This window comes from Ahaetulla prasina, chromosome 8, assembly GCF_028640845.1.
Source record: "Ahaetulla prasina isolate Xishuangbanna chromosome 8, ASM2864084v1, whole genome shotgun sequence".
NCBI classification, from domain to species: domain Eukaryota; kingdom Metazoa; phylum Chordata; class Lepidosauria; order Squamata; family Colubridae; genus Ahaetulla; species Ahaetulla prasina.
The window spans coordinates 35,683,925-35,699,844 of NC_080546.1; the positions used below are offsets into that span (position 1 = coordinate 35,683,925).

General features: G+C 35.0%; 1 protein-coding gene across 3 annotated transcripts in view; it reads right to left on the reverse strand.

The window, feature by feature from the left end:
* The window catches only part of HHIP (hedgehog interacting protein), an 85,498-nt gene that overhangs the window by 19,738 nt on the left and 49,840 nt on the right, over nt 1–15,920 (reverse strand). For all 3 annotated transcript variants that reach the window (XM_058193173.1, XM_058193172.1, XM_058193170.1), the window contains exons 5-8: nt 7,249–7,400; nt 4,880–5,053; nt 3,660–3,803; nt 1,235–1,356 (exon numbers count right to left, since the gene is read on the reverse strand). In XM_058193173.1, the coding sequence (XP_058049156.1) occupies nt 1,235–1,356; nt 3,660–3,803; nt 4,880–5,053; nt 7,249–7,400 (592 nt within the window). The remainder of the gene's footprint in view (nt 1–1,234; nt 1,357–3,659; nt 3,804–4,879; nt 5,054–7,248; nt 7,401–15,920) is intronic.

Here is a 15,920-nt window from a genome sequence, read left to right on the forward strand (position 1 = left end):
CGAAGCCCGGGGGGAAGCTCATTCCACAGGGTAGGAGCCCCCACAGAGAAGGCCCTCCCCCTGGGGGCCGCCAGTCGACATTGTTTGGCTGACGGCACCCTGAGGAGTCCCTCTCTGTGGGAACGCACCAGACGCTGGGAGATAGAGGCCGGCAGTAGACGGTCCCGTAAGTAGCCCGGTCCTAAGCCATGGAGCGCTTTAAAGATGGTAACCAATACCTTGAAGCGCACCCGGAAAACAACAGGTAGCCAGTACAGTCTGCGCAGGATAGGTGTTACGTGGGAGCTTCGAACCACTCCCTCAATAACCCGCGCAGCCGCATTCTGGACCAGCTGAAGTCTCTGGGTGCTCTTCAAGGGGAGCCCCATGTAGAGAGCATTGCAGTAGTCCAGACGAGAGGTAACGAGAGCATGAGTGACTGTGCATAAGGCATCCCAGTCCAGGAAGGGACGCAACTGGTGGATCAGGCGAACCTGATAAAAAGCTCTCCTGGAGACGGTCATCAAATAATCTTCAAAGGACAACCGACCATCCAGGAGCACGCCCAAGTTGCGTACCTTCTCCATCGGGGCCAACGACTCGCCATTGACTATGATTGAATAATGAAGTTTGAGAAATGTTCTTATAGAAAAAGGATGATATATAGAAGGAAGATAAAGAATTAAAAAGTGGAATCTGGAATTTCATTTAAAATAGATAAGTTGTTATTTCTGGTAATGGAGAAAAGTCCTTAATGGACTTTGCTGATTAGAATAAGACTTGTTTATAAATAAAGAGATGAGATATGGGATGAAGAGTGACTTTGTTGTTTTTTTAATAGAAGGTCAATTATTAGAAAAAATTACATTTGATTTGATCAGGGGGCAAGTTGCTTTATTTTTCCCCTCTTTTTTCTTTAATATGCCGCACTTACATTTTTCTTCCTTCACGTTATTTTTTATTTAGTATTTTTATATGGCAAATATTTATATCCTATGTTTATTATTTTATAAATAAATTTTACAAACTTTACACTTTTTCTTTTTGTTATTAATTTTTTTGTCATTTTTATTAGTTTTTAATTGTATAAATTAATGCCTAATACAATTATAATATAGAAAAATATTCATCATAAGGAAAAAAAGATGCCTACTGTATTCCTAATAGTTGGGCACTATCCTGTTGCTATATTAAATTTTCTATCCATTCTTTGAAGGGAATATGAGTATTAAGTACTCCATGATCCAGAACTTACCATAATCTTTTCCTTTTATTATCTGAAGGATCCTTGCTGATGATCTGTTCTTCTCATTCGAGTCTGAACAAAGTATTGTTAAATTAATATTTACATCTGTTGGATGGCGATCCACTGCACACCTGTTCAAGGACATTGTTTTGTGATGACATGAACTAATTCATTTGTTTGCTATAGTATATGACTTCTATTTCTGTATCACCAATTTATTTCTAATCACTGATGTTAAAGTGTACATTCTTAAATGGAGCATTAAATAACAAACATATGCAAACTGAGAAATAGGATAATTCAGATTAGAAAATATAAATTCATAGGCAACTCACTCAGAAAAGAACAAATATGTTTGAGTGCCAGGCTTCCAGGAATACAAAAAGTAAAAGAATTACTAAAATGCAAAGAAACTTACATCCCAGCGATTACCAACCCAGTACAAAAATTAGACAACCAGATCAAGGGAAGTTTCAGTGACTTCACCAAGAAAGGTCAAATCACCAAAGAAGACCAGTGGTGGATGAAATGTAGTGGAACCAGTCTGCCACGGTTCTATGTATGCTTCAAAACACACAAGCCAGACATACGTCTCTGTCCAACTGTATCATTACCAAGGATCCCAACCTACAACATCTCTAAAGAATTGACAAAAAAGCTTGGACACTTCACAGCAGGAAGCAAATACTTCATCAACTCACCACTATAGTGTCTACAAAGAATCAAAGATGTGATAACAGATGAAAATGAAATCATGGTCTCATTTGAAGTCACAACACTTTTCGTATCCTTACACCCAGAATTATCCAAAGAATCCATAACAGCACACCCAGTCTAACCAAATATTGATTGAAGATTGAAATAGCCATAATCATAGATCTTATCAACCTTTGCATAATCACATACTTTCAGTTGGATGAACAAATATATCAATAAATCAAAGAAACACCCATGGGATCACCACTTTCAGGACTCATAGCAGAGACTGTAACGGAACTCTTGGAATTGATAGCACTTCCATACATACAACCCAAAGTATGAACACACTACATAGATGACACCTTTGTTATAATAACAAGAGAACACATACCAAACTATCAACATCATCTTCAAATGAATAAAATTAACTGGGAAGAAGAAAACAACAACATGCTCCCCTTCCTGGGTATTCTCCTCAGCAGGGGCAGTGATGGCAAATTAGAAACACAAGTGTATCATAAAACCACTCACACTTCACACGTTGGGTTGTTGCTCTGTGGCTCCATTATCAAAGCAACAACAAAATCTCCCACAAGAGAAGCTGTATAAAAACATTATTTATATAAGTACAAAACTCACTGTAGTAACCCTGAACATCAGAAAAAGGAAACCGATCATAATGTATAATATCTTCCAATAAGTTGGATAGCCATGCAACTTAATCAGAAAATAACCATTCAACCCAATGCAGCACAACCAATACAAGCTGTGAAAAGGGTAACACTGCCATAGATCAAAAACATCACAAAAACCACCAACAAACTATTACAGCCACATGGTATCATCATAGCACACAAACCAACTAAAAATCTCCAAAACATTTTAAGTAAACCAAAAGACCCAACAGGAAAAACAGAAGTCATCTTCAACATATAGTGTAAGGGCTGCAGAAGCCACTATGTAGGACAAACAGACAGAAGTCTAGCAGAGTGCATTCATGAACACCAATTAACTGTCAGAAGATATTTCACAATACATGGATAGACTTAACTATATTTTCAACTGGGAAACTGTGAAGCATGCTAGACAAGGCCCAGTCCAAAAATGGTAGATAATTCCTGGAAACCAGGAGCTCAATCAAATCAGACATTAACAGGCACAAAGACATAAACAACATCTACATGCCATTCAAAAGAGACAACCAAAAAACCAAAAAGGAAACAAAAAGACCAAAACAACTCCTTACCAGCAATCAACACCCACATGAGGCGAGAATTAACACCAAGGTTAACATTGGGGGGGGGGGAACCCAATATCCCAATCAAGGAACTGCCAAACAACTACAGTAAACAATAACCCAATCAAGGAATCACCAAGACCACTTCCACTAACAGAAACAAGTAAACCACTAAAATATGAAATGAGAGCAAACTCCATTCCCTATGAGTACTGATGGTGTCACCTAGTTTGCTAGTGAAACACCTGCAAGAAAACAGCCAAGTTCAGAAAGCAGCAAGGACATTACAAAATGATTGTTTTAATTCTACACATTTATAACTTCTTTTTCTCAGTAGTAAAATAAGATTCCAAATACTTTAGTGAGGAAAGAGCTACCTTAGGCTGTATTTATTTAGCTTCTTTATTCCCTATAATATTTTCCATATTGCTTTGATTAAGTTTATAAACTGCATTAATATCCTTTTCCATTCTTCAAAAGAAAAAGTATTTTACATACCTGCCTGGATTATGAAGTCCATGGGCAAAAATTTCAGGAGGCTGATTAGTGCTGTTAAAATGTGGGTTAGACTGTGGTACGGAATAAGGCACATGGCAGAAATCAGTATCTACGTCCAAGCGCAGTACCGAACCTGTAAAATCACTGAGAAAGTTGGAGACAAGATAATTTATTTTTAAAAGGCAACAGCATTTTAACTTCTACTTTCTGTTCAGAACAATAGTCACTTGTTAGAGAATCTTTTAGAAGAGACATGACAAAGGGTGGGGCAAGGGAAGTCAAAGTGATGCAAACAGCATTATGCCATTTTCTATGTACACTAAGATATTACATGTAGCCCAAAATTGGTGAGACTTGCATTTTTTCAAAGTAACAAAATCCAGTGATGTTGTTAAGAATGGAATAGTCAAAATTTTGGAATCAAAGTAGTATACAATTTTTTTTTTACTTTTTGATTATATTTCAGTTTTGCTAGTCATTCAAATAATATATAGTTCAATCCACTGTATCTTTCTGGGCTTCGTGTCAAATTTGATTGATGACAGATATATTTAAAATATTATCTGTATGGATATTACGAGATACATATAAATGTCTATCCAAAGACATTAATCTCTCTCTATATATCTTGGCTTTAATCCTACTTGGAAGTGACACATAGAATTTAAGGGGTCTGTAAACTTTTTCTCATCAGACCTCCCCTTAGTGTATTCGTAATATGCATGCCTCCTCTAAAAATCTTAACATCAAAATTAGCACAAATGAACAATGAATTCAATACAATGAAACTTTGGGAAAGGTGTATGTATTTGAGTTATTCATGCCTCCCTTGGACCCTGTCTTCCCCTCCCCAAAGAGATAACCCTCACAGTTTGGAAAACCTGATTTAAAGCAAAGTTTGTTTCTGAAAAAATAAGAAATGTGACTGATCTTTAATTTTTACTGGTCACATTTTTGTTTATTTTAAATCAGATTCTCTTCTGAAAATGAGAAATAGTTAATAAGTAACAGCTTTAGCAATTAAATTTTTTATTATGAATTATTTCCAACTATTTGTCATGGGAACAAATTTTAATTTCTCATTCATTCAGTAAAGTAATAAGAAATTACGTAAGTATAGAATGGTAATTACTTATATTTCAAGAGCAGAATTAGGGTGGAAATTTTAAAAATAAAAAGATAAAAAGGTTTTTTACTATTTCTACTGGAAATTCTTATACCTCAGACCATCCATCTCCTCCATATCATCTATTGTGATCATCCCATCACCAAGGATTATGTATAAAAACCCATCAGCACCGAAGAACAGTTGTCCTCCAAGATGTTTTCTATGTAGTTCTGCAACTTCTAGGAATGGTCTTGCAGTCCTCATATCAACTTGGTGTGGATTCTTCCTGCAATAAGCGAGGGAAGAAATGAATTCCAATAATATATTTAACTTCAAAGTAGGTGTATCATTTTTTTCCCATCCTGTAAAATATTTGTAAATAATGACAGACAGCAATATAAAAAGTTGCTTTTTTAAAAAATTTGAATTTATATCCTGCCCTTCTCCGAAGACTCAGGGCGGCTTACACTGTGTTAAGCAATAGTCTTCATCCATTTGTATATTGTATACAAAGTCAACTTTTATTGCCCCCAACAATCTGGGTCCTCATTTTACCTACCTTATAAAGGATGGAAGGCTGAGTCAACCTTGGGGCTGGTGGGACTTGAACTTGCAGTAATTGCAAGCAGCTGTGTTAATAACAGACGGCTTTAGTCTGTTGAGCCACCAGAGGCCCTTGCCATAATACAAATGAATATATGGTTTTTGTTGCTTTGCCTTCCTTTTTGCAAGAGTTTGCAACATGAATAAATTTGAAAATTTAGGAAATGTAGTAGCTGAAAGAGTAGATTCTAACTAACATGGGAGTAATTCAAGTTCAAATTATCAGGCAGCTCATGAAGCCCATATTATGGCACAATACTAGGTTGCCCTCTCAGATGACATGTTGCAGAGTTGTTATGAATGTAAAATAGTGCTGGGGTATGAGACAGGATATACAGCAAGTACTACCTAAAGTTCTTTGAAGGCAAGTCAGGATCTAAAATACATAGAGTTGTATACAGAGAGGAATTAATTTTAGACTGTCACTAATGATTGCTCAGAAGGATAGGCAACAAAAACACTTTCTAGAGCAGTGGTTCTCAACCTTTATAGTGCTGTGACCCCTTTAATACAATTCCCCACGATGTGGCGACCCCAACTGTAAAATTATTATTTTTTAGGCAGTGATCTCAGCGCGCCTCAGCAGCTGCAGAAGGGGGGGGAAAAGCGGCAAACTGTTTTTTTGAATTTATCGCGCCTGAAGCCGTATTGGCTACAGATCTGAACTGCTTGCGATTGCCTTGAGAATGGAGGCATTAAAGCGGAGACTTCTCCCCTATTAAGTTTATCGCTCCTGAAGCCAGATTAGGCTAGCGATTGGGAGTGATTGCAGCTGGCTTGAGAGGGAGACATCAGAGCAAAGATTTCTCTCTTTTTTAATTCATCGTGTCTGAAGCCGAATTCGCGATTCTTCGACTCGCAAGTATACTTCCCATATTTCCGATGGTCTTAGGCGACCCCTGGCAAATCGTCATTCGACCCCCAACGGGGTCGCGATCCACAAATTGAGAACCGCTGTTCTAGAGGGAACATATTTTGGTGGAATATAGTCTGGATTCCCAGAAGCGAGGGGCTGCATTCCAGAGGACCAAGAAGTAGCAAAGTATAGATAGTTTGGTTGGGAGAAAGAGGGTCAAGATAGTTCCCCCCTGCAACTTCTCAAAGTATATCTTTAATGATGTAAGTAGTTCCTTTAGTTTGGCAAAATTTATGTCTAGGAATAGGGATCAATACAGGAAACTGCTTTGAAGTATCTCTGGGCATCCTTCTTGGTTTTGGGGACCTGACATCTATGAAAGACCATATTATAACAGATAACAAATTGAAGAATATTAGGAACCAATCAATATAGTTGTAATCTTAGTGTAAGGACAACATTCTGAGAATGTGAGAATGAGCAGGGTACCCTGAATAGAACTTTCGAAATCATCATAAGGGTCAAGATTACTTTTGCCTACATATTACTGATTAGTCTGAAAAAGAAAGTAATATATTATTTATCCTGTGCATGTATGCTGCCCAATTAATTTGTTGTTTATTCCTCAATATATAAGAAATCATTTAAGTCCAAATACAGAGGGATATCAGATTTTTATATTATACACTGAATTATCTAGTAATCAGAATATATAACATACGAATAATTGAATAAATAGAGGAGGGAGAAAAGTAAATATAATTACTTGTAGTCTCAACATTAGTTGCCTGAAATGTAGTTTGGATTGTATGATAATACACAATATAGTATATATTATATATAGCATAGCAAATAGTACTGTATAATATCTATATGTACCTTTCATCAATCAGAGTTTCATCTTTGAAAGTAAAAGATACAAAAGTTGTAGGATTTAAGACAGCAGACAAGTGACACAAATACTTTAAAGCATACTACACCCTAGGAAATACTTTAGACTAGATTGTATATACAATTCATACCTGGACACAGTGTATTCTACTATCCGAAGAATATGGTCGTGAGGCCCGATAGCCCATCGTTCTTGGTTGGTGGTATAGGACAGATACAGCTTCCCATTTTTTTTGTAATCGGGATGGAATGCAAGACTTAGGAGCCCTCTTTCATCTCCACCCTGTAGTCAAAGGAAAAACACAAAGAATTGTGAAGTTAATTATGTTCCTTATTGTGTTTAAGAACACCCCCCCCCCCAGTTTCTTTCTTTCTTGTGAGGACTCTTTGCCAGGCTTCTTTCTTCCTTTTCTGTTTATGAGGAAAAGGATTATAAAACACTTCTTTTGGATTGGGTGATGGGGGCAGGGATGTTTCTTGAGAGTTGGAATAAGGCAACTGTTTTGTTATCAGTACATAGGCCTCTTTACCTCCACTTTTATGGAGTGAGTTTTGAGTGTAATCTATGGGAAGCCATGAAGACAAGTTTAAGTGCTTGTGAGCATTCTTTACTGGATTACTTGGTTGCCTGTTGTATGCAGAAGGCAAATCAAAAGGTCTATAATCAGCAGTCAATTCAAGTATCCAAGCTTTAAAATACAGTGCCAACTCCCACTGTCTTGGCAATCTGTTTAGAAAACAGTTAAATTGCTTGTGTAATATCTAAAGCTTTGTTTTACCCTGGAGGCAGCTACATCACTTGTCACAACTATGGTGGTCTGTTCATCAGGGCTAGCAAGCATACTGTAGGTAATAAGCAGACTCCAGTCTCTTTGCATAAAAGCATCACTTTGTATGGGGGCCTATAGTGTACAGCTTTTTATTATTTCAAAAAAAGAAAGAAAGAAAGAAAATGCCCAAACATCTTTCTTTCATTATTTATGTATGCCACACAGATTAGTATAGTTACATGTTTAGCATCAGTTTCACATACTGTGACAATACAAATGTCAGCAACAGAATACAGAAAGACAATTCTCCCTAAATAAAAAATAAAAAAAAGAGAAAAGGCAGGAAGGGTTAGATCAGAATTAGAAATTACAATAATCAGAAACTCCCCTCTTCTCCTTTCAAACAGCGTACAAGTATTCTTGCAGTATTAGAAAATGTACTGATGATATAAACATGTTCCCATAATGATAGAAAGATTATGGCCCAGTTCCAGTCATATTAATTAAACTACTACACACCCGGTGGGAGTTAATTCAGTTATAAGTAATTTATGGACTGTTGATTTTAATGGGTTTCTTCTATGTAACTCTGGATGTGAAAGCTTTGGATGTGAAAACTATACGTGAGACTAACTAATGTTTTAATACTACGGATATGGGAAGAACGGAGATTGAGTAAAGTCTGTGTGCTCTCTTTCCTCTTTTCTGTCTCATAACAAGAGAAATAAATCCAGTTTCCTTTCTTCTGTGTCCAATAGAATCCCAGAATTTATTTAATAAAAGATGGAAATATTATATTGGAACACATTATATAATATTGCTGAAGAACCATCCTATAAAGTTAAGCTGCTTAGCTGAAAGGATCAAAATACAGAAAGTTACTGAGGCACATGCAGGTCTGTCCACTATTTTCTTCTGTTATGCCCTTTCCAATTCCCCCTTGTTATGCTACACTAGAGGCCACCATCAGAGACTATTCCCAAATTTCCATTGAATTTTAGGTGAGGTTTGTATGGCAGCATGTAGGTCCATTCTCAGAGATTCATTGCTCTTTGGAGCCTCGCCAGAGTTCACTAGACATCATTTTCAATAGCCTGATAAGTACTTCTCCAATTAGCAGCATGTAGGATGAAAGCTTTGCAAAGCCATCAATCCCTTCTTTTAAAATTCATAAACGAAACTATTGCAGTGCAGCTTCGAAGTTACTTGGACATTCTGATGCCAGTTTTCCCTCTAAAGAACATAATGGAACAATCACAGTCTGAACTCTAATTATTCTTAATCTAATTGTCTTTCACTTGAATAACTTTTTATATGATTTATATACACTTCACTGATTCCTCATTTTTTTTTGCTGTAAACTTATCTTCATGTTGCTTCCAGGAAAAGCATCCTGAAAATTGCTGAAAACAGCTGCTGAAATTCAAAGATCTAATTTACATTTAACTGACATATTCTTTTAAAGAAATGAAATTCTAGCAAGTCCTTTTGTATTATAAGTTTTTGAGTAATGTAGAAAATACTGCTATAATTATTGGCACCTTTTCCAAATTAATGGCAGGTGTTGGGATTCCATCAACATTTAAAAATTAAATTCCTTTTTTTAAAAACAAAAAGCATTGACCACAGTGCAGTGATAAGCTGAATCTGTTAAAAATAATAAACCCACAGTTATGAAAATATACAGTCTGAATGATTTTGAAATCCATTTTGTATTAAAACTTCTACCTTTCTTTAGGGAGAAAGTTGAAAATTAGTATTTGACAGGAAACTATGCCATTCATATAAATGTGTATTGATATGAAATGAATCATCGTATTATGGATGTACTGTTTGCTTCTATAGAACCATGTTATATGAAAATTTATGAGAACATTAATAACAGGTTTGACATTTGATTCAGAAGAACACTGGACATTGAGATAATTCTATATTAGATTATGAAAAAATTGAAATGAAATTCATGACTTAATCACTATATGTTTTACTTAAGAAATATGAAAGTGCAAGAAGCTTTGGCTGGACCCTTATGTATGCTTCTAAAAACAGTCTTATTCAAATCAGATGTATCTAGAAGATGCCCATTTGTCCTTTCCATTAACCTGACAAGAAAATAAAGGTAGTCCTCAACGTATAACAGTTTATTTAGTGACCATTCAAAGTTACAACAGCACTGAAAAAAGTGACTTATGGCCATTTTTTACACTTTTGTCTGTTGCGGCATCCCCATGGTCAGGTGGTCAAAATGCTTGGCAACGGACTTATATTTATGACGATTGCACTATCCCAGGGTCATGTGACCATCTTTTGTAATCTTCTGACAAGCAAAGTCAATGGGGAAGCCAGATTCATTTAACAACCATGTTATTAACAACTGCAGTGATTCACTTAACAACTATGACAAGAAATATTGTAAAATGGGGCAAAACTCAAAGAATGTTTGGCTCAAGGGCTAAGCAGTAAACTCCAACAAATGTCTCAGTTAGCAACAGATATTTTGAGCTCAATTGTGGTTATAAGTCAAGGACTACCTGTACATTTCTATTTTTTCAACACAATGAATTAAAATTCCCCAAATCAATATATTTATTATCAGGATATGAAAAGAAATAAATTTCCAAGAAATAATGTTTGAGTTTTAAAGTGTTTTCACTTTCAACTTTCCTCCTTCTCGTCTTCCTTTTCCTTGTAATTGCATGGATAATGCGCATCTTGGCATTTCAGGGACAAAACACCTAAGATTCTTTTTTTAAAAAAATTACTATATAATTATTAATTATATATAATTATATATATATAATAATTAAAAATTACTATATAATACTATAAAATAATATTCAGCATATGAGCACTGATAAGCAGCATCCCCTCTTTCCATGTCATGCTGAATACGATATCGGAAAGCTGATCTCCACATACAGTCTACGCAGTGTAAGGCTTCCACACACTGTTTACAGAAAGGCTTCAAAGCTCCAGTTCACATTAAAAATATACGTCACCCTTGGAGAACTGCTCTTCAGTAGTATCACCCATCTACCTTGCAAAGCAGACTGCTGCTCACTATTTTTCAGGTACTAAAATTCTACAGAAGCTAATAATTTAGTACAGATGTGCTGATCGGCATACACTTCTCCTAACAAAGCCTATCTTAATCTAGTAGCTGAGATCTATAGAGATCTTGTTTCCCTTGGCTTTCATTTGGTGTTTCTAGATTTTAGTTTTATGTACAGATGCAACCATGGAGTATGGCATACGTATAACTGAGTTTAGAGTGGTACAGTGGTGTTATAATTTATTCCTTGGTTTATTGCAATATATAGACCTGTGAAATCAGGAATAAGTCTCTATCCCCTCTTCAAGATGCGATACTACATACTGCACCAATGCAGTTTTGATGTGGTCACCATTCTAAGTTCTTTCAGTCTTGCAATTCTTATGATTACAAGTATTAATCATACACAGGCATATTGGTGTCAGATAGTAGGACATAAATGACAAGTCAGTTTGGCTTTTTAAACTGAAATTATTCTGATACAAAAAATAGAATTTTCTGGAATATGTAGGAATGAGAAAGAATAGGGAAAAAACTTTCAAAAGTTAGTAGATGGAAAATTCTCTTTCCTGACATGGATAATTTGGCTATAGTAAATGATACATTAAATAATTGGTTGAACAAAAATGGCATTAATAAAATTTGTCAGATTATCCAGTAAAAAAATTGATAAGAGGCATTGTTATCCAGTTGTACAAATCTCTAGAGACATTATAACATAATAAAACATGGGCCAGACATTCAGACACTCCATCATTTCAAGGGAAAAATCTGTCAGAATAAGTCTTTTAACTCTGCCCTTGAGAACTGTTAATAATGTAATTATGTGTCATGCTCTATAATGATTACCTATAATAATCTGATGGCAATTGAGTTATGAAATTTTGCTCCCATACATAAAATAGCAGTTACAATAATTTGGGGTTAGAATGTTCTATTATTGTGCTACAATATAGTTGTTAAAATCACTGCGCGATAAAGATCAATTGTGGTAATGAGAAAAGAAAATAATTTATGGTCAGAATAGGTTAGATGAGAGCAGTTAATAAAAGATCAGTGAACTTTACAGGTGAGTGAGAATTTGGATTTGACTTTCTATTCCAAAGGCTTTAATTGGTGATGCACTAGAAAACATGAAATTGAAAGAGGTTGGTCACAGGATCATTTCACATTAGTGCCACATTGTACAGGTCTTTGAATTATTACTATTTGTTTAATGGCTATTTAAAGTTACACCTGTGTGAAAAAGTGACTTATAACTGGTCCTCACACTTATAACTGTCACAGTATCTGGGTGGTCACAAAACGTGCATGCTTGGCAGCTGGCATCTAGTGACAACTGTTGCAAGATCCTGAGGTCACCATTTGCAGCCTCCCCAGTAGGCTTTCAATAAGCAAAGTCAATGGGGGAAAACAATTTGCTTAACAACTGCAGCAAAAAAGGTCATAAAATTGGGCCCAGTCCACTTAATGAATGCATCACTTAGCAATGTTCCAATTGCGATTGTACGTCAAGGACTACCTGAATTACATTGTTTACTGTATTTTGAAAAAAAAATATCATAGTGGAAATCTAAGTTTATGTTTCTTAAATTGTGTTAGAAATAATAGTTTCTATAGTTCCTCTAATAGAAGGTCCTCATGGCACATATTCTAGTCCTAAATATTTCATTTAATTTACGGTCAAAAAGCAGGACACTCTGCTATCCTACACTATCATCTTTTGCTGCCAATAAACACAGAAATAAAAAGATAATAATGAAACAGTTAGGGGCTTTGACCAATCAAAATATTACTAATGACAAATAGAATAACATAATATAATTTCTGACTCCCTGTTTCCATAAAGTTTTTTAATGGACTGTAGCTAATATAGTGGTCATGCAGCTGAAGAGATTATCTTCACATCATTAGAATGAAATGTAACACTGAAGTGCCTGACTTCATTGCTTAAGGTTTTACTGCTAGCTGGTATTATAGTATATAGTTCCCATTGTAAGTCTAAATAAGAACTTGCCCTGACCTTTAATACAACAAACATTTAAACAAGTTAGTAATATTATTATGAAATGGAACTTAGTGGTTTGGACCACCAAGAAACAATCATAAATTTTTAAAAAATTAAGTTTTGACCATGTGATTTTCCTTACCAATTATGCAACAGCTTGTTTTGACATAAGGGTCAAACTTTTAAAAAATGACACTTTTAAAGGAGATTTATAAAGTTTCTATTTTTACAATGATCATATCAACAATTAAACAAAACATGTTACTAATGCATCAAATTGAATTTGCTTCTCTTGCTAAAATGTTGAATGCTAGACCAATAGAGAATTATGTAATTCACAGTTGCTTTAAAGGAGACAAAAAATAGTTTAGTTCCATAACTTCAATCATTTAATATTATGGAAATGCTTATATTCTTATTTATTTATGTGACTGCCTTACTCTGACTGGCTATTAAAACATAGAACAAAGTAAACAATCAACACCAAAATGACAAAAATGTAACATAAAACAAAATAAAGGCAGTTCTAAACTGGATTTCATTTCTTCATATTCAGAAGAAATCCAGTATCCTGAATATCCATATAATATTCAGACTATACTATTAATAAAATTATCAATCCAGGAAGAACGTTGCTCTCACACATGAGACACTGAACAAATAAATAGCACAGGTAAGTCTGGCAAGACAAAGAGGGCCCAGCTTCAGGTTGTTGGTCCTTTGAGCAAGCAATGCTTTATAAATGCTGCAACTTTTGTTTCAGATATCTAAATTTATTGTTTGATGCCCATATTCTTTCTCAAAGTAGGCACCTATATAAATAAATAAATGCTCTGCTACTTACTTGATAATAAGCAGCCTATCATATGCTGACCACACATATGTGGGAAACAAGTAATATTGAAGAAAATGTCACAACCCAGGAGGATAAGGTCATTGAGACAAAACATGGATATCTTGTTGCCTAATACATCATATATAAGTGTATATGTGTACTTATACACATATAAGTGTAAGGATCCAGTCAGATGATATTTCTAGAAGAATTATGAAGTACAGTCTCTGAACAAATCATTAATACCAAGCAATAGCCATTACAATCTAATTCTGTAATTATAAATTTCAGAATTGGCATTATAAAATAAGATGATATTCAACAATATCTTCCAGACAGAAGTACCATTTCTATTTAGTTTTAGTCCTTTTATTGACTGATTCAAAAACAATGTCAATTTATCATACAGCAATAATCGCTACATAGATAATTTTATCAATAAACCAGACAGCACTAGGTGGTGGGTGCAGAATAGGATCCATTGCCTTTTGATAAACTTCAAAGACACTTGACAGTCAAAATGAAATTTTACAGCATTCTAAAGGCTGAAAATTGTAAGATTCTGATGTCAACTGTATTTGCCAGCTCAACACCTGAAACTATGTAACTTGCATAGTCTTTTTTACTAGCTTCATACCAAAACAAATAAATAATTCATGCTATAACAAAAATTAACATTTTTCCCTGGGACAATCAGTATGCTAGATATTTAATTTGTATCTTCATGTATTTGTTTTGCAATATCATTTTCAGCATTTTGTTTAATTCAGAATACAAAGTTTCTACCATATTGTATGGTATATTTCTCAGGTTCTGTGGAACAGTACGACTCACATAACTCTGTGAACATATTCAATAAATATTATACAAATAGTGGTACTATTCTACTACATTGAATTTGAAAATGAGCAGTAATAGTTGTAATATAATTCACTTTCCTTTCTGAAGAATAAGGAGGACAAATTTTCTCTGAAAACGTTTTGCTTTTCATACAAGAAGCTTCTTCAGTTCTGAACTTGATGACAAGTGAAATGTTTTGAAAGAAAAAAAAATCAAAAAAGTCCAGTTGCCTTTTAGAAAAAGCACTTTGGGACTTTGAATCAAAAATGTTGTCTTTGCCTTAATATGGAGAAATGGTAATTTTGTAGCTGTGATCCATGTTTGGGAAGGTGAGGACAACAAAGAATGCATCAGTCATAACAAGTGTAAAGAAGCCTATTACAAATTGGACTGGTTTTTGACAACATATAATTATGTAATGAAGGACAACTTCCATGTGACACACACACAAATATCCAGGGGCTATCTGTAGCCTTGGTTAGTCAGTCCTGTTTTAAGTTCTTTAGTAGAAAATTCTTCTAAGAATACTATTCAGTTACGTCAGAGGCCTTTTCAGTTAGGACTCTGAAAAAGAAGATGTTGGATAACCATTTGTCTGAAGTGGTGTAGGGTTTCCTGCCTGGGCAGGGGGTTGGACTAGAAGACCTCAAGGGTCCCTTCCAACTCTGTTATTCTATTCTATTCTAGGGCTGATCCAGTTGCAGAATTCTTTCTCAGTAGGCTTGCCCAAAACCAGGGCTGTTATCCTTTCATTTTCAGGCAAAAACAAAAGCAGATGCAGATACCCTCTGCCATTTATTATTTGTTGGCTTTCATGTAATTTAAGTAATGATACTGTTTGCTTGCTTATTTAATTCGTCTTTTCATTCTGGAGGGAAAACTTAAGCTACATTTTCGCTAAGATATTTGGATTAAAAAAACAATCGAAAGCTGCTCCCAAAAAAGGCTCAGATACAGTGTTCTGATTCCCAGATTGAACTTTAGCAATGAAACCAATTTTTCAAAAGATTGTTTCTTCCTCTTCTTCACTGCAATTTATTAGTCCTTCAGTTTAGTTTTATCCTGTTTAAAAAATGAAACGGAACAGTTTCCTGTTAAAACTGTGGTAAATTAAAGCCAATTACAAGAGCGGAGGCAACATTTTGAATGTTGTTTTCTTTTACAACAGTCTAGAACTTCAAAAAAAGGGACAGGGAAAACACTAATAAAAGTCAGCCATCATTATGATGTCATTGTTATAGTTTCTCTTGAAATAACCTAGCAAGTACAAATAATATTTGTAATGTGTGACATCATTA